Here is a 26851-nt window from a genome sequence, read left to right as displayed (position 1 = left end):
TCGCAGACCGCGAGAGAGAGGTCGGGCCCAGGCGCGTCCATGCTGACGGTCGTGGGAGAGGGACTCACCAGCCACAAAAGGGAAGTCACGACTTCCTTACTTTTCTTGTCTTTGGGTTTGTGTTCATGACTGTGGGTGGCGCCTGTCTGACAAGTAGAACTGTTTAAGTGTTGCCGTGTGTACGCGTATTCGGTTTTAACTCTGCTTTTGCTTTATATGTGCATTTTGATTATCGTGACTGTAAATACGTGCCTTCCGTGCTGGTCTGTGTGAATTACACGTGCTTGTGTGAACTTGTTCCCCGTTTCGCTGCGTCCTTTCCTTCGTTTGACTCTCCATCCTGCATCACGTAAGGGGTTCGTAGTGGGTTCAATATCCCGGTAATTAATCGGAACCGTCAAGGCCAACGATAACACCGCTCGGTTATCACTGTAGCACGGAACGGACCGCTTAAGCGGTTCGTGTCCGGAGTCGGCCTGTGGCGTGGTACGATCGCCCGGTCGACCATTCTCGCAGGTACTTAGGTAGATCGAATTTGGCGAGCAACCCAATCCTGCGCGGGTGGGCAATTGGTACGATCGTGGTGAGGTGAAACCCCCACCCGTGACTAGCTCCCGGCGTTGTTCCGAGAGGGTCACGACTGAATTGTTCGTCCGGTGGGCGACGTGCCGCGATTCGAGTTACGTGGCCGTTCGCACGCCGGCGGGCGCGAATTCGCAACACTGGTGTCCGGGAGTGGGATTCGAATCCACCCCACCTCCAAGCTAAATTCACAGGGAACGGAGCAGGGGTGTGCGAGGCGACCCCCCCCACCCCGTTCCTTCCAAATTATGAGCAATTTAAATTAACCCCTTACGAGAAATAAGATGGAGTCTCAAGGCGAGCAGGTGCCGGGGGTATTAGAAATGGATGTGGGAGTGTTAGAATCCATGGCCCAGGATGGAGACCCCGAGCAGGAAATGTTGGTTGTGCAGGAACACGAATTCCCCCAAATGAACCCTGGGCCCAAAATGGGCGCGGCGGCGGCCGCGGCGTATGACACCTCCCCTCCCCCTCTCCACCAAAACCCTCCCCCGATCCTTGCCGAATCGGCTCAGCAGGTACATTCGACATGGCTCGGTTGTTAACAATGCTGGCGAGAATGGATAACGAAGTAAAAGGCATGAATGGAAAGATGTATACAAACACAAATGAAATGAAAAACAAAATAAAAGGCATGAACGGAAAGAAGAATACAAACACAAATGAAATAAAAAACAGAATGAAGGAAGAAATGAAAGAACTGCAGGGTGAGATGCAGCAAATAGGCCGAAGCCTGCAGGTGGGCACAGCGAGAATGTTGGCAATAACAGGGGAGCTCAAAATGGCGGCGCCACGGGTGGGAGCGAACGAGCTGGGAGGGAGTGCAACGGTTGTCAGGCCCGCAATGGAGTCGGGTGAGGGCAAAATAATACGGGAGACATGTTGGGCGAGAAGCGTGGAGGTGACAGAAAAAGTGACAGTGACCGAGAGGGAAAAACTAAATGGGGTGACCGAAACGTGTGAGACGAGACACGAGGTGATGAGGAAAGAAGAAAAGAAATAATAGTTGAGACGCGGGAGATGACAAGGAAGAGACGGAAATAATGGAGACGTGGGAGATGGGAACGATAGAGGGAAGACTACACGATCCATACGGGGTTAAAGACGCGCGCGCGCGCACACACACACACACACACACACACACACACACACACACACACACACACACACACACACACACACACACACACACACACACACACACACACACACACACACACACACACACACACGCACACACACACAGTTAGTGGACGACGATGAGGGTGAGCTCGCGGAGCATGTAGGGACCCGGTGCGAGCAGCTGGATGGCCTCCTTCGGGAATGGAGGGAGACGCTATGCTCCCTTGAAGCGGATCTCGACCAGGTGGATTCGGTCGTGCTTTGCGAGGGCGAAGGGACGGGTGCTGCGAACGGATGCACGAGGAGCTTGGGGGAGTATAGAAGCCCCGGAAACCCTTAGGGTGGCACAAATCCCCAGTGTGGTTACGAGTGTGGTCCCGGTGTGTGTGGTGTCAAAATGCGTGTATACGAGTGTGGCGAAATGTGTGCTGAAACGCGCGCAAAGCGTGGGTGAAAGGCATCGTGTGAAAGGAACCACGTGTACGCCAGAAAGGGCATGCGTGAGTGAACGGCCGAGTGCAAGGGAGACCGTGTGTGTGAGAGAGCGGTATGTGAGGGAGATGACAGTCGGCATGCGGGAGCACGCAGCCGCGTCTCCCGGTGTGAATGTGATGGAGTGGAGTGTGAGCGTCGTAACACGCAGGTGTGCGTGGGTTGAATGGAGACGACGACAGCGACAGAGGGACAAAAGCCGAGTAGCGGCCGTAGCTATTTTGGGGACCGCGCCGGGTTTACACGGCGGCGAGCGCGAGCTTCGTGCTGTGGTATGCACGAGACCCCCACGTGCTCGGCTGCGGGAGTGAAACCCGGTCCGGAAATGCCCGCGGTGGATGTTGCTGATCCCGCGACGGCCAAAGTTTAGGCAGGATTTCGGATTTGGACCGGACGGGTTCTCCACGCGGGCGTGTGTGTTAAGCTCCAATGGGCAGAGCACATGTGTTCGCGTGGGGAACCCCTCGAAACGCGAGGCTTGTGTTTTTTTTTTCTGTGCAGGGTGGCGTCATGGCATGTGTGGTTGGAATCCGGCAGGAGGGTGAATCCCTGCCGGATGGTACCGTCCAAGAGGGACGAGAGATGCGAACAGATGCCATGACGTCAAGCCAAAGGAACGCGGCTGCGAATTGCCGCGCTGGTGCTGCGCGATGAAAAAAAAAAAAAAACAAGCCTCGCTTTCGAGTGAACAGGATTCCCAGGCAAGGGGTGGAAGACCCCCCCACCCCCCCGGCCAGGGCACAGGATGGAACGAGCTAGGGGGAAGGGTTAGCTTAGCTAGACCGGCTTCATGGGGCAGGGGTAAGTCCTCATGGGGCCCGTGGAATGGATAAGTTCAAGGGATTGTAGTTGAGGTTTGGGTTGGGAAAGTGATTTTTGGATTTGAGGACAAAGACAGACTTTGAATGTGTATAGGGGACGTAGCTTAGCTACGTCGTGTTAAAAGGAACGTGCTGTAGTTTAAGGGGTGACCTGGGAGCACGAGTTAGTCAAGGGATGTAGTGAACAGGATGGCAGAGATTCAGCGGTGAGTTGTGAAGTGTGAAGTGGAAACATGTGCTTGGTGAGTGAGTGAGGCCAGCAGGTCTGTGTGAGTGGAGCGAATGTGGGATGCATGGTGCGATGAGTGATTGGGGGGAGGAGTGATTCCCGCACAAGGGACCCCGGGGTCAGTGTAGAGTGAGTTAGTTGGGTTAGCCAAATTGCCAAAATGGAGGTCGTTTTGCTGTTGATGGGAGTGTAGGTTCGATACTGATTTGGAGGGGTGCAGGAGCCCTGTTGACGGGCTGGGAGCATGGCTGCGAAAGGTGAGTATCGCTGAGTGGGTACCCCAGGCACCGGGCTAGTCGGCCGTGGTAGGCCAAGGGCCCATGGGGGGCCGGGATAGCGTAGTGGGCACGGGTGCGCCCGCATGATGCGGGGGCCCGGGGTGCCATTAACCGCGTGGGCAGTGCATTGGGCACGGGCACCCAGGGAAGGGGCCCAGGGCGCCAGCCTGCTACGTGAGCGTTTCAGGGGGAGTCGCCAAGGAGGGCACTCCCAGTGTTTTTGGAGCTGGTAGGCTCGATGGCAGTGTAGTGCCCGGGGGTGCCATCGTCGGAGAATCGGCAGAGGGTGGTGCCTGCCAAGGGAGCCACGCGTCCCAGCCATGAGACTGTGTGAGGGCACGGAGAGAAAATTGGGGGGCGAGGCCCGAAATTGTAAGGACACCAACACAGGCGACGGGAATCTGGGTTTTTAGAACCAATAGTTTAAGCGAGAGGCGCTTGTTGAAAGCCCTGGGGCAGTTAACAGTTAAATGGATAGGGTAGATAGGAAGTGTACACCTCCGCACCATCCATCCCTTCGTTCTCGTTGTAGGCCGCTGGACCCACTTTGGGTTAAGATCGCTGAAGTCTGGGGAGGCCATCCTGAGGCTTCATTGGGCCTCGACACAGGACGCCAGCTCTCCCTTATTCCCCTCCGGGAAGGGAACGTAGGGGTTGGGAGTAGGCTAGGGGACGATAGGTTAGAGAAACAAAGACAGTAAAGGGGGTTAGGAGACGATTTATAGTGGGGAAGAGTATAAAAAAAAACATAAAAATAAAAAAAAATAAGTGGGGGCTAAATTGGTTTTTGAGAAATTAAGGGAGTGGGTAGGTACAGTGACAGGCAAACGCGATAGGTGGGAGGGAGACGTTTAGGTAGGTCCGAGCCCGCCGTCTGAGTGGCCAGCACCACCGCACTCCCTCCACTGACCTGCACTGCACGGCGAAAGGCCGGCCACTTCATCGGCTGGCTGTTTTGCTGCGAGGCCTGTTCCAGCCGGATCGCCTGCAGCTGTTTGCTGCAAGGCCTGTGCCGGTCAGTTCATCTGCCGGCTGTGGTTGCTGCAGCGGCCTTGTTCTGCGGGTTGTGTTTGCCTACAACGGTCTTGTTCTGCAGGCTGTGTTTGCCGGCTCACCTTTGCCATGCCATGCCCACTGCCCATGTTCACCAGCCCCCGTTCTGTTTTGCATTTGCCCCCCCCTTGTTCATTTTCATGCGCGCCGGGATCGATCAAGTTTGCAAGGACTGTCCTGTTGGCAGCTACAACACGGGCCGGCAGTGGCGGGCGGAGTCTCTCTCTCTCTCTCTGTCTGGGTCGTCCACGTCACTCTCTGTCTGGGTCGTCCACGTCACTCTCTGTCTGGGTCGTCCACGTCACTCTCTGTCTGGGTCGTCCACGTCACTCTCTCTGTCTGGGTCGTCCACGTCACTCTCTCTGTCTGGGTCGTCCACGGCACTCTCTCTGTCTGGGTCGGCGACGGCACTCTCTCTCTGTCTGGGTCGGCGACGGCACTCTCTCTCTGTCTGGGTCGGCGACGGCACTCTCTCTCTGTCTGGGTCGGCGACGGCACTCTCTCTCTGTCTGGGTCGGCGACGGCACTCTCTCTCTGTCTGGGTCGGCGACGGCACTCTCTCTCTGTCTGGGTCGGCGACGGCACTCTCTCTCTGTCTGGGTCGGCGACGGCACTCTCTCTCTGTCTGGGTCGGCGACGGCACTCTCTCTCTGTCTGGGTCGGCGACGGCACTCTCTCTCTGTCTGGGTCGGCGACGGCACTCTCTCTCTGTCTGGGTCGGCGACGGCACTCTCTCTCTGTCTGGGTCGGCGACGGCACTCTCTCTCTGTCTGGGTCGTCGACGGCACTCTCTCTCTGTCTGGGTCGTCGACGGCACTCTCTCTCTGTCTGGGTCGTCGACGGCACTCTCTCTCTGTCTGGGTCGTCGACGGCACTCTCTCTCTGTCTGGGTCGTCGACGGCACTCTCTCTCTGTCTGGGTCGTCGACGGCACTCTCTCTCTGTCTGGGTCGTCGACGGCACTCTCTCTCTGTCTGGGTCGTCGACGGCACTCTCTCTCTGTCTGGGTCGTCGACGGCACTCTCTCTCTGTCTGGGTCGTCGACGGCACTCTCTCTCTGTCTGGGTCGTCGACGGCACTCTCTCTCTGTCTGGGTCGTCGACGGCACTCTCTCTCTGTCTGGGTCGTCGACGGCACTCTCTCTCTGTCTGGGTCGTCGACGGCACTCTCTCTCTGTCTGGGTCGTCGACGGCACTCTCTCTCTGTCTGGGTCGTCGACGGCACTCTCTCTCTGTCTGGGTCGTCGACGGCACTCTCTCTCTGTCTGGGTCGTCGACGGCACTCTCTCTCTGTCTGGGTCGTCGACGGCACTCTCTCTCTGTCTGGGTCGTCGACGGCACTCTCTCTCTGTCTGGGTCGTCGACGGCACTCTCTCTCTGTCTGGGTCGTCGACGGCACTCTCTCTCTGTCTGGGTCGTCGACGGCACTCTCTCTCTGTCTGGGTCGTCGACGGCACTCTCTCTCTGTCTGGGTCGTCGACGGCACTCTCTCTCTGTCTGGGTCGTCGACGGCACTCTCTCTCTGTCTGGGTCGTCGACGGCACTCTCTCTCTGTCTGGGTCGTCGACGGCACTCTCTCTCTCTCTGTCTGGGTCGTCGACGGCACTCTCTCTCTCTCTGTCTGGGTCGTCGACGGCACTCTCTCTCTCTCTGTCTGGGTCGTCGACGGCACTCTCTCTCTGTCTGGGTCGTCGACGGCACTCTCTCTCTCTCTCTGGGTCGTCGACGGCACTCTCTCTCTCTGTCTGGGTCGTCGACGGCACTCTCTCTCTCTCTGTCTGGGTCGTCGACGGCACTCTCTCTCTCTGTCTGGGTCGTCGACGGCACTCTCTCTCTCTCTGTCTGGGTCGTCGACGGCACTCTCTCTCTCTCTGTCTGGGTCGTCGACGGCACTCTCTCTCTCTCTGTCTGGGTCGTCGACGGCACTCTCTCTCTCTGTCTGGGTCGTCGACGGCACTCTCTCTCTCTCTGTCTGGGTCGTCGACGGCACTCTCTCTCTCTCTGTCTGGGTCGTCGACGGCACTCTCTCTCTGTCTGGGTCGTCGACGGCACTCTCTCTCTGTCTGGGTCGTCGACGGCACTCTCTCTCTGTCTGGGTCGTCGACGGCACTCTCTCTCTGTCTGGGTCGTCGACGGCACTCTCTCTCTGTCTGGGTCGTCGACGGCACTCTCTCTCTCTGTCTGGGTCGTCGACGGCACTCTCTCTCTCTGTCTGGGTCGTCGACGGCACTCTCTCTCTCTGTCTGGGTCGTCGACGGCACTCTCTCTCTGTCTGGGTCGTCGACGGCACACTCTCTCTCTCTCTCTCTCTCTCTCTCTCTCTCTCTCTCTCTCTCTCTCTCTCTCTCTCTCTCTCTCTCTCTCTCTCTCTCTCTCTCTCTCTCTCTCTCTCTCTCTCTCTCTCTCTCTCTCTCTCTCTCTCTCTCTCTCTCTCTCTCTCTCTCTCTCTCTCTCTCTCTCTCTCTCTCTCTCTCTCTCTCTCTCTCTCTCTCTCTCTCTCTCTCTCTCTCTGGGTCGTCGACGGCACTCTCTCTCTCTCTCTGTCTGGGTCGTCGACGGAACTCTCTCTCTCTCTCTCTCTGTCTGGGTCGTCGACGGCTCTCTCTCTCTCTCTCTCTCTCTCTCTCTCTCTCTCTCTCTCTCTCTCTCTCTCTCTCTCTCTCTCTCTCTCTCTCTCTCTCTCTCTCTCTCTCTCTCTCTCTCTCTCTCTCTCTCTCTCTCTCTCTCTCTCTCTCTCTCTCTCTCTCTCTCTCTCTCTCTCTCTCTCTCTCTCTCTCTCTCTCTCTCTCTCTCTCTCTCTCTCTCTCTCGTCGACGGCACTCTCTCTCTCTCTCTCTCTCTCTCTCTCGTCGACGGCACTCTCTCTCTCTCTCTCTCTCTCTCTCTCTCTCTGGGTCGTCGACGGCACTCTCTCTCTCTCTCTCTCTCTGTCTGGGTCGTCGACGGCACTCTCTCTCTCTCTCTCTCTCTCTCTCTCTCTCTCTCTCTCTCTCTCTCTCTCTCTCTCTCTCTCTCTCTCTCTCTCTCTCTCTCTCTCTCTCTCTCTCTCTCTCTCTCTCTCTCTCTCTCTCTCTCTCTCTCTCTCTGTGTGTGGGTCGTAGACGGCACTCTCTCTCTCTCTGTCTGGGTCGTCGACGGCACTCTCTCTCTCTCTCTCTCTCTCTCTCTCTGTCTGGGTCGTCGACGGCACTCTCTCTCTCTCTGTCTGGGTCGTCGACGGCACTCTCTCTCTCTCTCTGTGTCTGGGTCGTCGACGGCACTCTCTCTCTCTCTCTCTCTGTCTGGGTCGTCGACGGCACTCTCTCTCTCTCTCTCTCTCTCTGTCTGGGTCGTCGACGGCACTCTCTCTCTCTCTCTGTCTGGGGCGTCGGCCGCACTCTCTCTCTCTCTCTCTGTCTGTCTGGGTCGTCGACGGCACTCTCTCTCTCTCTCTCTGTCTGTCTGGGTCGTCGACGGCACTCTCTCTCTCTCTCTGTCTGGGTCGTCGACGGCACTCTCTCTCTCTCTCTCTCTCTCTCTGTCTGGGTCGTCGACGGCACTCTCTCTCTCTCTGTCTGGGTCGTCGACGGCACTCTCTCTCTGTCTGGGTCGTCGACGGCACTCTCTCTCTCTCTGTCTGGGTCGTCGACGGCACTCTCTCTCTGTCTGGGTCGTCGACGGCACTCTCTCTCTGTCTGGGTCGTCGACGGCACTCTCTCTCTGTCTGGGTCGTCGACGGCACTCTCTCTCTGTCTGGGTCGTGTTGGATTCTACTCGCTCTCTTGGTGGACGTCATCCTCTCGCTTCATCTTCGAGCTCTCTCTTGGTGGTCAAGGTCGGGCTCTCTCGTCTTGGCGTTGGGCGACCTGTCGGTGAAGGCACGGGCCGGTGGCGAGAACGGGCGACACCTCGGAGACGCACAGCCATGCCGGCTGTGTGGTGCGAATCTGCGCGTCTGGCGAGGGACGCCGGAGAGAACTCACCGACCACATCATCGCAAAGGCCCGAGAGCAGGCACGGCTACGCTAGCTGCCGTGGGAACAAGGCGTCGCGACCTGCCCACCGTCACACCTCGAGGGGGCAGGTAACCAGCACGGTCTTGCGGGTCTTTTCAGTCATCCACGGCCCACGACCATAAAGGTTTACGAACCCCGTCTACCTCCCTGCCTTTGGGGAGGGTTTTCCTGTTGTTTTTGTATGCATGCTGTGGCGCCAAGTCCTGTTAAGTAACGACTGTGCAAGTGACTGTAGATAATAATCTTAGTCAGTGGTATTGCTTGGCCTTCTCTTTGTCGCTTGTATATTGCATGACTGTATACGTGTTGCTGGAATAAATGTCCCTGTGTGCAATGTATCCCGTTCGTCACGTCCTCCTTTCACCCAATTGAAATGCCATCTTGCATCGTGGAATGAGTAGTGGGTTTTAAACACCCGATAAATAATCTGAACCGTCAAGGTCGGCGATAACACCGCTCGGTTATCCCTGTAGCACGGAACGAACCGCTGAAGCGGTTCGTGTCCTAAGCTGACCTGCGGCGTGGTGCAACCCCTCAGTAGGTTTTTCGCGCGGATATTTAGGTATATCGACATTCGGCGATTCACCCTATTTCACGCGGGTAGAATGCGGACTGAGTTGTGGTGAGGTTAAACCCCCAGCCGTGACTGGCTCCTGGCAGTAGTTCCAGGAGGGTCACGACTGAATTGTCCATCCGGTGGGCGACGCGGCTGCCATTCGAGGTACGCGGCCGATCGCACGCCAGGCGGGCCAGAATTCCTAACAATATATATGTTGTTGCGGATCCGGGGTGACGGGAATCTGCCCTGGTCCCTGGTGCCACCCTCGCCAACACCGTCTGCGGGAGTCTATAACGCCGGCCGGCTCGGCACAGGCCTCGGGTCACGTGTCTTTAATCGCGATACCAACGTAATCCTGTACCTTACCAGTTGGGGAGATAGAACCCCTGGTTACAGACTGGCTTTGTCAGTGACCGAGGGGAGTCTACCAGTCTGTAACCATTTTGGTCTTGTATGCCAATCAAACGGATCATTCCTCGACGCGACACGCATTAATCCATATAATAGCGGCAACTTCATCAGAATTAACCAGATTTATCGGGGACATCAGGGATCACAACATAAGCAATAACACGACAGTGGTTTTATTAACAATCAACCCGTTCTTAACTCAGGAACGACCGCTAAAAGGTTTCGAGGGGATTACTACGAAATATGCCTTGTACAACACGTGCAAAAAGACATGCATGCAGGACAAGACAGAGTACTTGGTGATGGCTCATGGACGAGAGGACCGTGTCCAAAAACACGAATGTCGCTCGTAACAAGCGGTGGTGTCTATGGGTTCAAACCCCCGCTCCAACATGCCGCGCAGCAGGAGATGGCGCAGCAACTCCCGTTGCCTCTTGTTCGTCACCGGGTGCGCGCTTTCTCCTCAGCGCGTTCTGGCTCCGAGTCGCGTCAACGATGCGAGACCGCCGATCTCTCGCCAGGGTTCAGCACATGAATCCCGGCCTGGCCTGTTCTCCATGCAAGGTCTCAGTCGAGGTCCGAGTTTCACAGGCGGATCACAACGTGTTGAGCCGTGAGGTGAGCAAGGACCGTCAGACGCTCCGGCATATCCTCTCCGGCCTTCCCGCCTCGAAGCCCGACTCTCGCTCCGTCCCCTCAGTTCCTCTCTCGGTCGAATCACCGACGTGCAGGTCGGTTCAGCATCTCTCCCGGCAGACCCAACACGGTTCCTCCTTCGTTCGCTCGCCTCGAAGTGACACCAAGCATGCCTCGAGAACCCAGCCGTTCCTTGCACACAGCACTCCTTTCGTCCCCTTTTCTTTTCTCCTTCGAGTCGTGAGGTGAATCGATGTGCAGGGTCCGCTTTCTCAGCCGGCCGATTCACCACTGCCTTTTTCTTTTCTCTCTCGCCTCGACACGCGAGCTCCTTCGACACACGTCTGTCTCGGCGACTCCCTGACCAAAGGCTCCTCCACTACCTCCGTGTGTGTGTTCTGTTCCTTTAACCCCGTCTTTATCATGCAGTCTATCCTCTATTTTTTTCTGTTTCTTTCTTTTTTAATTTCTTTGACCCCCTGTCCCTCATTCTCCAACCTCATATTTCCTTCAATTCTTTCCAAAGCCCGCTAATGTCTGGCGTAGGCACGCTTGACCTCGCCTGCCATGCCCACGTGGTTTGAAATGGTCATTGGAAGCACTCGCCTCGTGTCGCGCCATTCGCCTTGCCATAAATAGCCGCTCGCTCCATGCTGCGCTGAGGTGCAATCGCGCCGCCATTATGCGACTCAGTTTGCCGGAAAAGTCCGTGCTCAGAATATGGGGTTGAGCTTCCCCACGGATTGTAATTACAAGTGGTACCATCCCGGGCCATGGATCCGACATTTCTGCACATATACATTCCTAATACCTCCGGCTCCTGCTCGCCTTGAAATGCCATCTTATTTCACGGAAGCGATAAATTTGGCCTGCTCGTAATTTGGAGGGAATCGGGGGTCGCTCCACTCACCCCTGGTCCGATTCCCGTGAATTTAGTTTGGAGACGGGAGAGTTTGTATCCCACTCCTGACACCAGTTGTTGCGGATCCGGGGTGGCGGGAATCTCACCCGGTCCCTGGTGCCACCCTCGCCACCACCGTCTCCGGGAGTCTATAACGCCGGCCAGCTCGGCACAGGCCTCGGGTCACGCGTCTTTAATCGCGATACCAACGTAATCCTGTACCTTACCAGTTGGGGAGATAGAACCCCGAGTTACAGACTGGCTCTGTCAGTGACCGAGGGGAGTCTACCAGTCTGTAACCATTTTGGAATCGTATGCCAATCGAACGGATCGTTCGTTCCTCGACGCGACACGCATTAATCCATAGCGGCAACTTCATCAGAATTAACCAGATTTATTGGGGACATCAGGGATCACAACACAAGCAATAACACGACAGTGGTTTTATTAACAATCAACCCGTTCTTAACTCGGGAACCACGGCTCAAAGGTTTCGAGGGGATTACTATGAAATATGCCTTATACAACACGTGCAAACAAACATGCATGCAGGACAAGACAGAGTACTTGGTGATGGCTCATGGACGAGAGGACCGTGTCCCAAAAGCACGAAGGTCGTTCGTAAAAACCAGCGGGTTTCCACGGGTTTGAACTGCCGCTCGAACGTGCCGCGCAGCAAGAAATGGCAGCGCAGCACTCCAGCTCCCGCCCAAGTCACCGCGTGTGCGGTTCTCCTCAGCGCACTCCGGCTCCGCGCCACGTCGACGATGCGAGATCGCCGATCTCTCTCCAGGGTTCAGCACACGAATCCTGGCCTGGCATGTTCTCCATACAAGGTCTCAGTCGAGGTCCGAGTTCCGCAGGTGGATCACAACGTGTCGAGCCGTGAGGTGAGCAAGGACTGTCAGACGCTCCGGTGTATCCTCTCGGGTCTTCCCGCCTCGAAGCCCGACTCCCGCTTCGTCTCCTCAGTTCCTCTCTCGGTCGAATCACCGACGTGGAGGTCAGTTCAGCGTCTCTCCCAGCAGACCCAACAAGGTGCCTCCTTCGTTCGCTCGTTTCGAAGCGACTCCGAACACGCCTTGAGAACCCGGCCCTTCCTCACACACAGCACTCCTTTCGTCCCCTTTTCTTTTCTCCTTCGAGTCGTGAGGTGAATCGATGTGCAGGTTCCGCTTTCTCTGCCAGCCGATTCACCACTGCCTTTTTCTTTTCTCTCTCGCCTCGACACAGGAGTTCCTTCGACACACGTCTCTCTCGGCGACTCCCTGACCAAAGGCTCCTCCCCTTCACGTCACTTCCTGTCCAGGCCACACCCCTCGCTCTAGGCCACTCCTCTCAGCCGACTGGGAGGGGCCTATTCCAAAATGAGGAAGGAATAATAGTGATCTCTCGTTTCACCACCACAGCACGAACACAAAAACAGTCTGTTACACCTCCCGACACACATATCGTCCCTTATACCACAAAACCTATCTATACATGAATTTAATGGGGGAACTGAGCTCATTCTATATTTAGTATTCCCGTAAGGGCCATTTCTGTAACATATATATATATATATATATATATATATATATATATATATATATATATATATATATATATATATATATACATATTATATGTATCATGTTATCTCAAAAAGTTGTGGATAAGTTCTGACAAAACTAGGTGCATTTGAGTTGGTTCGGTCACGAGGACAAGCCGATTCAATTTTGATTCAGATCCAGCGTATCAGTGTGATTCAAACTTTGCCACATGTTACATAAACATTTGACATAGGGCCTAATACTTGCATGACGTCCGCCCCCTTTGAACTTACATGGTGAACGGACAATTAAAAAAAATAAACAAAGCCTAATGCCCAGTGATAAAAAACAGAAGAGTTGGCTTGCCCCATCCTTCTCATGATTATGTGGGGTATGTATTCGATGAACAAAATCTAGTTTCAATAAGTCATGTGCAATATTCATCCAACCCACCTGAAGGCTGGGTACTGTGCTCATAGGAACAAAATTTGCATATTGGGTTCCTGAATTGGTTTACCAAACAAAACCGAGAAGCATATTGTTTGTTTGGATTTTGCAAGTGTAGTGCGATGCACGACATCTTTCTTGTTTGTTTGTTTGTCTGTTTGTTTGCGAGCAGGATATCTCAAAAAATTATAGATGCATTCTAATGAACCCTGATGGACATGGGTGTTCCACAAGGACGAACTGATTCTATTTTGGTGAAGATCTGGGTTCCAGATACTTTAGTTTTTCCATGTGATTCTTTATCGTTGAGAAATAGGGCCAAAAACGATACACCTATATATATATATATATATATAATTCCAGCAGTGTGTGTGTGCGTGTGCGTGTGCGTGTGCGTGTGCGTGTGCGTGTGCGTGTGCGTGTGCGTGTGCGTGTGCGTGTGCGTGTGCGTGTGCGTGTGCGTGTGCGTGTGCGTGTGCGTGTGCGTGTGCGTGTGCGTGTGTGAGACCGCTGTTTCTCGACAACCTCTGGTCCGATCTAATTGAAACTTGACAGGTATATTGCTGGGGACCTAAGGATGTGCCTTTTCAAGGTTTGATATTAAGCTGACAAGTGCTTCCCAAGTTATGGCCATTTATTTACCAACCAATGCCAAGACACGTTGTTGCGTGGGCGTGGCCGATGGGGAAGGGAAGCTCAGCCGCATTCCCCATTACGGGTTACAACGTAGGACTTCCGGAGAGTGATGACTTCGTGTATTCTAATAATTTCTCGATTTCTTATGCGCATTTATAGATAAACAGAATGGCCCAAGTTATGATCGTTTTCATATTAGACGGTGTATAAATTTCGGGAACATCAGAGTGCTGGTATGCTCCGAACCAGGAAGTAAATTTTTTCTCTCTCTTCTCTTCTCTTTTTGTTTTTCCTTGCCACGACATTGCGTAAAGGTAAAATACGTTGGCGCTAATTGAATAATTGGGTATTAAAAATAAATTGCGAATAATCGTAACTGCGAATAATATCGAACTTCCGGGTCACGCACGTACGGGCACGTGAGAGCGAAGAAACGGCCTGTGTGATTTATTTATTATTATTATTATTATTTTTTTTTTTTTACGGGCACGTACTAGTATATATAATGATATTAAAAAAAAAAAAAAAAAAAAATAAAACTTTGTGGACGGATGACAAGATTGGTGGATAAGTTGGGTAGGTGACGAGAACAAGCCAATTAGATTTTAGTTCAGGTCCGGATACAAATCCAGCCTTTTGGTGAGATCCAAAATGTAACTGTTCAGCCTGGGGGAGGTATGCTCTCCACAGAGTGCCGTTCTTGTTACAGACATGAAGCTTCTTTCGCGTAAAAAACGTAAAAATAAACAAACCTCAATTGTTATATATTTTTGTGAATAAGGATAAATCAATGCTAAATTGCACTGTGATCACATTCTGATACTGCCAGTAAACTTAGGCATGCTTGCTTGCAAGAGGCTGGGCATACCATCTGACAAGTTTAACAAAAGCAACTTGCTTTACACTTACCGTCCTGTTTGCTTCAACATGTCCAGCATCTTAGCTTGAAACACTGGATCAACAGCCTCCACACTCACACCCTGAAAATACAATCAATTAAATCAACAATCCAAAAAAAATTTAAATAAAATAGATAGTGTTCAAGTGCCGTAAAGGGAGACATTTACAGTTAGATATTCACAGATGTTGTTCTCAGTGCCAAACACAAAACACATGGTCTAAGATTCAAATTGAAACAAGAAAAAGAGCAATCAGAGATTGAAGATCCTCACCCGGACTTGTTTTGTGTTGTGTATTTTGTGTGGCGTTTGTGTACTGATGTGTTACGTAATTAATAAGAGACATGATTAAAACTGCCACTTTATAACTGCTGGCGGTGATGACGGTACCAAGATGGCCCGCTTTGATTGGACACCTGACCCATGAAATATTTAAGACATTCAATTGAATTTCTCCAACATGGCTGCCATGCCACGTGATCTATGACGTCATACTTATCAGTAAAACATTCTGCATGAGTAGTCACTCCTGTAATAAAAATTTTGTCTCAATATGACAAGTAGTTGCAGAGAAAAACATGAAAGTTCTGTGTGGACAAACAAACAAATAAACAAGATGACGTCATGCACAGCACGATACTTGCAAAATCCATCAAACAAATTTGACCTCAAAAATAATTGGTGGTTGAATTAAATGACCAAATATGGAACTCCTCTTCAAATTTCAAGTCAATCGTAGGAAAACTGACAATTTAAGAAATTCAGCCTATGTTGACCATTTTGCCAATGTGGACCTCCAAAATAATTGGTAGTTGAATTTAGTGACATGAAACATAATCCTCTTCAAATTTCAAGTCAATTGGATGAAAATTAAGGATTTTAGAAATACCACCTTCGTTGTTGACCTTGGGCCTATGTTGACCTTTTGGTCCATGTCGACCTGAAAAATAATAAGCTAGTTGAATTCAGTGACCTGAAACAGAAATCCTCTTGAAATTTCAAGTCAATTGGATGAAAATTGAGGATCTTAGAAATCTCACCAAAGTTGTTGACCTTTGGCCTATGTTGTCCTTTTGACCTTTTAACCTCAAAAACAATAGGCTTCTTCCTTTTGACAAAATCTACCATGTGGTGAAGTTTCGTGAAGATCGGTTTAAAATTGTGACCTGTAGGTGACAAACAGAGAAACGACAGACAGACACAGACACAGAATAACAAAATCGACAAACCAATATAATTGAAAAGTCTTCCATTTTGCAAGTTACAAGAAAAAGATGTCATGCAGAGCTTGCAAAATCCACTCCCCTTTACAATGGTTTATATATTTTTTTTTAATTGTTTCTTTGCACTGTCAAGGCTTGTATGAGAGCTAACACACATAACGTACAACAATGGGAGCAAGAGACAAGAGGGGCGTGAAAGCGAAGGAAAAAAAGAGTGTGGCACAGCGACAGGAGGAGATCCGTGGAAGGGAGAGGGATGGGGTGGTGTACAGAGGGTAAACAAGATGGACACCACAGGGACTTTCAGAATGGAAAGTCAGGAATTTGAAGGAGGTGGGTTTGGGCAGGATTAGCAGGGGTAGAAAATATCATGGTTTTGGATGGGGGAAGATAAGAGATGGCAGTGAACAACTGTTTTGAAGACCTGGAGGGAAGATTGGGATTGAAGAGAGTGTGGGAGTTTGTTCCAAAGGCAGGAAAAAAAGAGGAATGAAAGAGTGAAGGTGAGCAGTTATTCTTGATTTTGGTAGTTTTATCAGAAGGAGGTTGCTGGCAGACCTTCAGCACCTTGCAGAAATATGAGGAGGACGTACCTCAGACAGAGCAAGGGGGGCGAGGCCGGAGAGGAGACGGTAGAAGACAGAAGGACCACCGACTGCTTGTGGCGAGGGAGTGAGAGTGAGAGACTCAAAGACTCAGCCTCATCACAGGAAATACCAATGATCCTAAATGCCTTGGTTTCTACAGCGTGAAGCAGAGAAAGGTGAGAGGAGGGAGCACCAGCTCAGAGGCAGAGGGGAGAGCAGTACTCCATTAGGCTGTGGAGGAAAGCTTGGTATATGTGGTCAGGAGCTCTGGTGTGCCGAGGAAGGACTTTGCTAGACGGAGGATTCCCAGTCGGCGACTGGCTTTGGAGGCCACCTTGGAAATGCGGCTTTCCCAGAAAAGATCGTGGCAGATAGTGAGACCCAGAAGCTTGAATGAAACAACTTCTTCCAGAGGATTGTTGAGAAAGTAGATGGGTTGGTTTCCTCAACGGTCCTTTTGGGGAGACATAGTAAGTGTGAGATTTGTCAGGATTGAAAGACATGTTCCACGTTTTGGACCAGCTTGTGATTTTACACCTATGTGCAGAGAGCGAAGAAGCTGTGGCTTGCCGGTCTGAGGGATGATAGATCGTAGAGCAGAGGGTGAAATCCTCAGTAAAGAGACAAAGAGGATATTCCAGAATCAGAGAGATCATTGATGAAAACCAGAAAAAGAACAGGGCCCAGAACACTGCCTTGAGGAACTTCAGCCTGGACAGGAAGAGGGGATGAGAGAACTCCATTCAGGGCCACTTGATGGCTGCGACAGGAGAGGAAGCCTGCGAGCCATGAGTGGAGATGTCCTTGGATACCATAGGAAGAGAGTTTGGTGAGCAGGGCAGGGTGCTGGATCGTATCGAAAGCACACGATATGTATAGGGACATGGCTCTGATTTCATGTCCGGCATTGAGGAGCTCCATACATTGTCGGTAGACAGAAGCAGCATATCCAGGGTAGAGTGACCTGGTCTGAAAACAAATTGATGATCGGAAATCAAGCCATTGGAGAAGAGGAAGGATTTAATGTCTGAAGCGATGATGGATTCCATAACCTTGCTGATGATTGGGAGAAGGCTAATTGGTCTGTCATTGCAAGGATATGTTTTTGCACCTTTTCATGCAGAGCAGTAATGTTTGCTGATTTCCAAACAGATGGCAGATGACCTTGAGCAAATGAGAGGGTGAATAGAACAGAGAGAGGGTGAGCAAGAGCAGCAGAGCAGGTTTTTCAGACAAATGGGCTGATGCTGTCTGGTCCGTTTGAAAATTTGCCATGGATACATCAAATTGTCCATTTCATTGATATTGAAATTCACAATCTTAATCAAAGCTCAGGTCAATCAGATGAAAATTGATTGCTTATCTGATTGAAATTGATTATTTTAGAAGTTTGACCTTGAGTTGGCCTTTGACCTTTTGATCTCAAAAATAGTTGGTTTCCCAAATCAGTGTCACAATATGCTAATCCTGTTCAAACTTCAAGTCAATCAGATGAAAAATGACGATTTTTGAAATTTGACCTCAAGATGACCTTTAACCTTTGAACTCAAAATAAACAGGCTTCTCAGTTGAGACAACCTCTATAACTTGGTAAAGTTGCGTGAAGATCGGTTTTAAATTGTGACCTGTCGGCGATTGACAGACAGACAAACACACAGAATAACAAAATCGACTGACCAATATACGTACTTGAAAAATCGTCGATTTTACAAGTTACAAACAAATCAAACAAACAAAGAAATAAACAAACAGACCTAAATGCAATACCCTCTCCTTCGGTGAGGGTGATAAGATTTCAAACTGTTCGTGGTCTGTATTATGACTTTCATCATAAAGCCAGAATAATTTTACATGAACCTTTATGAATACACCTCCTCATCACAAAATAGATAAAGAGATTCAAGTTAAAATCACGAATAAATCCTCTATGCCAATAAATGAAATACATACTGTACAAATACAACAGAACAACACAACAGGAATTTTTAAGACCATACTGCAGAAATAAATGTATAAAAACAATAACATACAGATAAACTTATCGAAACGTTTATTTTTTTGGATAACAGACAGATAGCATGACGGTAATGTCATAAAATTAGGCTGAAGAATAGTCACCTTGAATTATGTGGTATCTTGGTGAGCGTAACCTATTATCAGCTTTTTAATAGTTGAAAAGGAGAGATCAAGATGGAGATCAGGGAAGCCAAGTCAATCAAATATTATATGAATGCATTTCAACAAATACTAGACAATCTTACAACAGTGATACAAAAATAGCCGCAGAGTAGAAAATAAAGCAATAAAAAATGTAAATAAATGTAAGGAGTATTTGTATAACATTTTGTACGACATTGTGGGTTGTTGTGCGGTCAAAGCTCATAATGTGGCCTTTCAAAGCCTGCCAAAAAAAAGAATTTAAAAAAAGAAGAGAAAACATGCCCTGACCACAAACTGCAGGCCACCAATTCCTGGTCTGGGAAGTCACACTTTCGGAAGGAGTCTGCTCAACCGCCACTTTCCACCAATATCCGTGCACTTACAAAGGAATATACTTAATATAGTTAAAAAGTCTATGCACTCATAGGGTTATTTCCTCAAAAAATAATGATGGGAAGGCAATTGGGGGTGGCGGAATGAGAATGGGGATGATTGGAAACAAGGCACTGATCAAAAGTGTCTGCATCATATAGAACGGCTAAGAAAAAAAAACCCAAAGGCACAAAAAAAAAACTGCTTTTGCTTTATGCCACGTTTTCTTTTATTGCATTTTTTGGGCCTGGATTCTTATTTTGGGATTCCTGGATTCTCCCCCTCATTAAAATATACTTCGAGCGATGCATAAGGACTGGCAAACACCATATCAATAAACTCCATGGGACATCCTTGCACAAAGATCTGTTCTTCACAATGCACATGATGAAAATAATAATAATAATAATAATAATAATAATAATAATAATAATAATAATAATCCAACACCGTTTCTGTTGCAAAATATTTCAAACTACTGATACTTTATGCTGAAGCAAGATCTCTTTCGACCTTTGGGAGAGAACACACTCAACAAAAAAATGAGGATGGAAATGAGAATAAATTAAACTTTATCAAAGTAGAACAAAATTGCAGTTAATGCGACTTCAACGGCTCGTATATGGGTGATAACCACCTTAGTTAACACGAGTCATATTTAAATGGGATCAAACTACGAATTTAGTTGACTAATTGAGGGGAGTCTATGCCACTGATGGTGTGCCATTAGATAGACAGATACCATCAAGCCAGGATTAAAAAAAAAAAAAATTGGCAAGGGCACCAACACACCATGGTCAACCCTTAATCAAAGGTACTGCAGGATCTTTAAAATCAGAATGGACAATAAAATAATTCAAGCAGACTGGACAATGGGCTTAACATCCCCTCCGAAGGACAGTGTAATCAATGATGCAACGCCCCACTTGTGAAGGATCAGTATGACAGTTTAGAGCCAGATCAGGAATCAAACCCAGACTACACTGCTCAAAGAGGGGCAATACACTACTGCTGACTTGTCAGAAAAGTAACGAGGAAATTTAAATATTCACTGTTTTAGGTTAGGTTGCCATGATGCTTAATCAACCCCAATCTGTTCTGAGACCCGATGTACCACATTATATTCCAACATTGCGACATGAACATGAATGAACTTTTGCTCCCAACTGGTTCAAACCATCACAGGCTTGAAAGAAGACAATGGTAACCTCAAAGTAGATGACATATTGGACTGGACAACATCAGAGACTCGTGTTTGTAAAATCTCCAAGAGCTATAAATTGCTCTCCTGAATTATTTTGGTGAGATCGATTGCATTTGCTAAAGTAAACTGTACAGTGCTTACATAGCCCATGTCAACGCTTCGCCATCGCACTAAACATATGCATTTTAGACCTCAATGGGAAAATATGTTTGCAAACCGAAAGAACTGACGATATAAAAAAACTGACTACCCATGCATAGCAGAAAAGCGTGGTTTTCTATACCAATTTTTGCTGCCGTTCAGTGTTGAAAATGGGCAAGATACATAATTTTAACAAGTTTTTTCTTAACACAGGAATACACAGTCACACAAATATGTTCCTCAAGAAGCGACCAATAAATAAATAAATAAGGCAAGCGCGATTGCGCTCCTTAAAAACGAGTCATTGCAACATAGGACATAATTTTGCAAATAAAGACAGCGTGAATATGGTTTGACTATTTGGAAAGCAAAAAACATTTTTAGAGCAACTGACAGTGTAGGGTGGAAAGACGGCATGAACAGGTGTACAAGCGTGCATCAAATACCGTGCCAGACTGCGGCATCGCAAACACGTCGATAACTCGCACGGTGTAGTCATCAACAAACTCGCCCAGCATGAGACCCATGACCTCCATAGGTACACCAGCACGACCATGCTTCAGCATCTAGTTGCAGGACAAGGAGAGAGAATAGTTTCTGCCAACAGTGCACAACATTAGTCAGTTCAGGTTGACTTCAAGTGAAACCAAGCACCAGAAAAATCTTATTTCGATCAAAATCTCAAAGAAAAATATGAGAATAAATTGTTCCAAAATCCTTGCTCAAGTCTACAACACAACTTTATTGTCAACAAACTTCCTCAGCCAATGTCATATGGACTATGGAAGTTTGTGGAACACAAACAAAACGTTGCCTGAGGCTAAAGCCAAGCTTGCTCTTTCTTTTCTCTTTCATTAAAAACTGGTGGAGATGGGACGAGCAAAAATTGTTGGTTGTTTGTGGTTTTTCTTTGCATGCAGTATTTGGGGGGGGGGGGGTTGTTGGCTGTGCACGGTGGTGGAGAGGGGACTGCTGGATGCGCACGGTGGTGGAGAGGGGACTGCTGGATGCGCACGGTGGTGGAGAGGGGGGCTGCTGGCTGCACGCCGTGGTGGGAGAGGAGAGAGCGGGCGGCGGCGGGAGGGGAGAGGAGAGAGCGGGCGGCGGCGGGAGGGGAGAGGAGAGAGGGGGGGGCGGCGGGAGGGGGGAGGAGAGAGCGGGCGGCGGCGGGAGGGGAGAGGAGAGAGCGGGCGGCGCCGGGAGGGGAGAGGAGAGAGCGGGCGGCGACGGGAGGGGAGAGGAGAGAGCGGGCGGCGGCGGGAGGGGAGAGGAGAGAGCGGGCGGCGGTGGGAGGGGAGAGGAGAGAGCGGGCGCCGGTGGGAGGGGAGAGGAGAGGAGAGAGCGGGCGCCGGTGGGAGAGGAGAGGAGAGAGCGGGCGGCGGTGGGAGGGGAGAGGAGAGAGCAGTCGGTGGTGGGCTAGAGGGTGCGTGGTTGGGGCTCTGTCCAGTGAAGTTCAAGAAGAAACATCTATTCCAATATGAACTGTCAGTAGCCTTCTTTTACAAATTTGTTCACGTTTTCAGGACATAATTCATCATAAAGATTGTATTATTTTCATAATTTAAAATAATTTCTGGAATATCTTTTTTTTTAAATACATGTTTACTTTTCTTGAGTCTCAATTTATAGGAAAAATGTATTCCAGTCTGAAGGCGCTTTCACACTTTGACGTTTTAGCCAGCAATGGCAACGTATAAAAATGTATGTAAAACGTTGGCGTACGCTGAAGTTTTGAGGTTTTTTTTTAAAAGTTTTGGTCGTATTCATAACGTGTTGGTCGTATGCATAACATATTAGTAACGGGCACAGAACGTTTCGTTGTCTTATAGATAACTAATACCAACGAATGCTTAGCCTGTTGTCGGCGTTCACAACTTATGCCCCACGATAGTTTAACTTAGGCATAGCGTGCTGCACGTATCGCCGATGAACTCGTGGCGTTCTCTGTTAATAACCTGCCGCACGCCGATTTAAATCATAACCGCCTGAGAATTGGAAGTGTCAACATCGCAGTCACACCTTGACGATTTTGCCAGCATATGCCGACCTATGAAAAATGTGTTCCAGACTCCATGTTGAGTAGATGTCAATGTCAGTAGTATCAGTAGTAGTAGTATTAGGTGAGCGCGTCAGTCTTAGTAGTAGTAGTAGTCGTCGTCGTAAGTCCATGTCGGTCGTAGTCGGTGAGCGTGATGGGGAGGGTGTGGGTGATGATGGCTCCTCGTTGCGTCCACGAATAGGAGACTACTTTGCACCATTGTTCGATGTTCTTTTCGGCTAATTTTTTTTTTCTCATTCCCACGATGAACTATTTTTTTGTTTCAGTTTTTAAAGTATTCAAAACGACTTGGACAAATGTATAATGTACGAGTTATGAACACAGAACGCTTCGATAACTTATAGATAAGTTATACCAACGATTGATTTCCATTGAAAAAGTTAAATCGCTTCCACTGGACTATTAAAATGATTTAATAACAGTGCTTGGTTATTCTTGGACCCACTCTGGCTAGCAGGTCATCGAACATCGCTGGGGGCATTCGCAGGAAGTTGATGAAGGATGTATGGTCCTCGTTCCGGAGTTCCACCATGAGCTGGTCATATATGCCGTAATGGCGTCGCCTCCCCATCCATGGTCTGTCCCAGTTCCTTCTCCTCCGCTCACGTCTTCTTCTCCCGGCTCTATTGGCATGCAACTGGTGCAGTGTCAACTCGATGAGGTCATGTTGATGTTGGAGGACAGGTAGGTATTGTCATTTCAGCCTTGCCATATCCTCCATCTCTCGGAATGACATGGACATGTACTCACCACAAAGTCTAAAAAAAAGACGGGTTCCTCCTGCGAAGCCCCTTTTTATATACCAATTCCCCTAATCGCTGCCAATACGCCATTATACAGTATATGTAAGTTAGAAACGCGTTCAGTAAGTTCTGTAGTCGTCCTGAAGACGTCAAGTACGTCTACATACGTATTTGTGCGTAGGACATGCTTTACAAATAATTCCCAAGCACGTTACTCATAGGTTATAAATAAGTCACGGGTACCCAAAACATTACTTTGACGAGTTTCGACGGATGAGGAACTTTGAAGTAACTTGTTGCGAAGTGTGAACAACGTTCGTGTAGCGTGCTTACAAAACGTTACTCATAGGTTAGAAATAAGTTTCGGGTACGCGAAACATTACCTCGACGTGTTTCGACTTATGAGTAACTTACAAGTAATGTGTGTCGACGTGTGTCAACGATCGCATATCGTGCCTACAACTTATGGCCAGCGTAGCGGAACGTGCGAGTCATAGCCGGCATGCGTCATAAAATTTCAAGCATGCAAAAATTTGAGAACAACCCAAAAGTACAACATTTAAAGCCAGCATACTACAACGTATGGCAGTGTTTTTCAGCGTGCTCTTAACGTATACAAAACGTACCCATGACGTATTCGACGTGTGCCAGCGTTTTAGAAAAAATTTTCATAAATCGGCATACGCTGGCGAAATCGTCAAGGTGTGACAGCGGCTTGAAATATGTTAATCATGCATTTACACATTATAGTCTGTCTCCCCAGGGGCCAAAAAAAAAAAAAACTTTTGATGGCATTTTTGTTCATGATTCATATTCATGCTTAAAATGTTCCTTGTGGTGTGACAATCATAACCTGGGGGAATGCCATGCTGGATTTTAGCATTTCAGGTCATTTCGGGGTCAAAGGTTATGGGAGATATTTCCACACAGTATTTGCAAGTCACTCACTTTCTATATCCCAAGAAGCCTGAATGAGATCTGTAATGTTTTAACCTAATGAAATATTGGGGCCCAAAACGATGTTGTGCTGTACAGCACGGTATTTCAAAAATGTATTGGGCCCGATTTGTTCTCGTGGATAAGGCATTGGGCAGTGGAGGTACGTGCTCTACCGAGTGTCCTTCTAGTTATTAATTATGTAACACACCAGTAAACAAACACCACACAAAAGCAGTCCTGGTGAGGGTCTGCAATCTCTGATTGCTCATTTTCTTGTTTTCAGAAATAGTATTGGTCATAATTTCTCAAAGACAATGGTAGGATGAATGCCAGATCATTTCATTATCATAAATATTGCCAATCCTTTTGTATTATCAATTAAATAAGTGTGCAGATTAGATAAAATATGGTCAGACACCAAAATGATACCATTACAAACTAGAAGGGCACTCGGTAGAGCGCATACCTCCACCCTGTAATGCCTGATCCACAAAAGCATATCTGGCCCAATACATTTTTGAGATATCGTGCTATATATCGTTTTTGACCCCTATCATTCAATGGTGAAGAATCACTTAAAAATTCTAGTAGTCGGATCCGGATCCAGATCTTCACCAGAATTGAATCATTTCTTCCTAGTCACACACCCCTGTCCACAAAATTTCATCTGGATCCGTCCACAACTTTTTGAGATATCCTGTGCACAGACAAACAGACAGAAATGGGTGAAAACATAACCTTCACCTTCGGTGGCAGAGGTACTCAAATCAGCACACTTTGTAAAGTAGAATTAAGAAAAAAAATGTTAAATTTTGATTGATAACAGCAAGATAGTTTTGCCCAGTAGACGAAAGGATTCCTCTGTGGGGGGCCTTCCACCAAGCCTACTGTACAATAAACCAGACTGCAACAAATGCAAGAACGTTACCCATCCTCCAAGCACCAACTGATGACTACAATATGATGACAACTGTCATCAACAGGTTTGATGCCATAAGCAGACACCTTTACCAGCCTTTCACAGTGATAACTGCAGACCAGCCCTTGTACAGCAAAGGAAAACAACTCATTTGGGCTAATCACAGTGACTATGTGCAATGTGCATGTCATATTTCATATGGGAGGTCTTCACGTATGCTTCAACTTCCTTAAGGCCAGAGGTCAGCATGATGAGTCTGCAGGTCTGGAAGACATTTGGGTAGAAACTGGCATTTTTGCACCAAACACAAGTCAAACTATACTTGAAGGTAAGGCCTACGACAGAGAGGTCAGAGGGCACACACTCGCATATGAGGCACGTAGCCGAATCCACCTTGAATACTACCTCGTTCTTTTCGGGGTTCTCCAAGAAATCATGCTCGAAGGTGTATCAAAAATATCCTGCCCTCTCTGGAAGGTATCGGTCAGGATGGTGACCTCTCAGGTCCAAAAGAATGTGTGCAAGCTGTATGGCAGTGAAGACCTGGAAAGTCCAAGAGTTGGATGCATTGAGGTATCCTCTATTCGGCAAGGCCAGGAAAGAGTTGGAGTGGCTTCCACCAATGAGAGATGCCCGAGAGCTTCATTTGGAAAGATCGAACTCTAAAGCAAAGATGTGGCTGCTCGCAGGCACAGTGGAAATGGAAGTTGGATCTGCAACTGAGATGAATGGATGGAAAGGACAGAAAGGACTTTAAGTTGTTTTGACAAGATTGCCAGCTGTCCCAAAAGCATGCATCAAACTAACATCCTGTGGATGTAAAACCAAATGCAGAAAAACGAGATGCAGGTGTTATTGTGTAAGCCAGATTTACATGTATGAGTGTGGTGTGATGCACATGCATGCACAAACCCCCATTTTCAAAATACAAAATTATGGTTTTGAAAAATTGAAATAAATAATTTCTAAAAACCATCCAAATTCTTTGATATATTTTATATTTTGATGTTAAGTAAAATGAGTGAAATTGATTCATTTTAAAAACAAAAATTCAAATAATCACGAGTTTGTCGTAAATATATATTATATTTGACCTTTGACCATTGGGCTGTGAACTTTGACACTTGACCTTTGACCCAAATTTGATTTTTTTATATTTTAAAATAAACAAAATACCTTTTATAGAGATCTATCTAATATATAAAGCTGAGTTCGTGTCTGTGGGTTATACCTGTTGTTGGCTTAATGGTTAGGGTGATGGGCTTGGGATCCTAGGATCCTGAGTTCAAATCCCAGTTGGATGTTGAATTAATACCAGGTGGGGTTGACTCTGCCTGTCATCCTTCTGAGGTTGACAAAATGAGTGCCAGCTTGCTGGTATCCTGTGTTGGAGTGGTGACCCATCCAGGATTGTACCCAATAGCCAAGGAGACTGCTTTGGCAGCACCAACGCCCTGCACAGATTATGGTCTCAATGGATGGTCTGTGGGTGGGTCATAAGCATCGCCCATTCTACAGGTCACGCCCTCCATCCGTCCAGAAATCGCCACCATATTTTTCTCTCCACATAGCTCAGATTGTTGTAAAGAGTGAACAACGCATCATATATCATTAAATTAAGATAACGTATTGAGGAGAAAAAAAAATACATTTTGATTCCAACACAAATGAGGGAATGCATGTTTTGTCCACAGCGATCGTGGCAGCGGTCTAATATACACCTCCCAATGAAGGTACGTTGATTCTCATACTATGCAGAGGAAAGAAATTCGTGATGGTTCATTCAAAAAAAGAAAAAAAAAAAACTTGTTGGAGATCAAACACAGTTACTTTCTGTCTGCCAGGCACTAACATGTCGCTTATAACTCAATGTTTGCTTCCTACAATTTGCAATGACTTACAAGCAAAAATAT

The 26851-nt window shown here is 48.4% G+C and overlaps 1 protein-coding gene across 2 annotated transcripts in view; it reads right to left on the bottom strand.

The window, feature by feature from the left end:
* Positions 1–26851, bottom strand: part of PSMD14 (proteasome 26S subunit, non-ATPase 14) — a 169486-nt gene that overhangs the window by 108042 nt on the left and 34593 nt on the right. For both annotated transcript variants that reach the window (XM_085891748.1, XM_085891749.1), the window contains exons 4-5: positions 20725–20844; positions 14602–14672 (exon numbers count right to left, since the gene is read on the bottom strand). In XM_085891748.1, the coding sequence (XP_085747874.1) occupies positions 14602–14672; positions 20725–20844 (191 nt within the window). The remainder of the gene's footprint in view (positions 1–14601; positions 14673–20724; positions 20845–26851) is intronic.

Source organism: Eptatretus burgeri, chromosome 8 (genome assembly GCF_056783735.1).
Source record: "Eptatretus burgeri isolate ZD-2024b chromosome 8, Ebu_testis_v1, whole genome shotgun sequence".
Lineage (NCBI taxonomy): Eukaryota > Metazoa > Chordata > Myxini > Myxiniformes > Myxinidae > Eptatretus > Eptatretus burgeri.
Note: the sequence above shows the minus strand (reverse complement) of the source record. Positions and strands in the feature narration are given on the sequence as shown.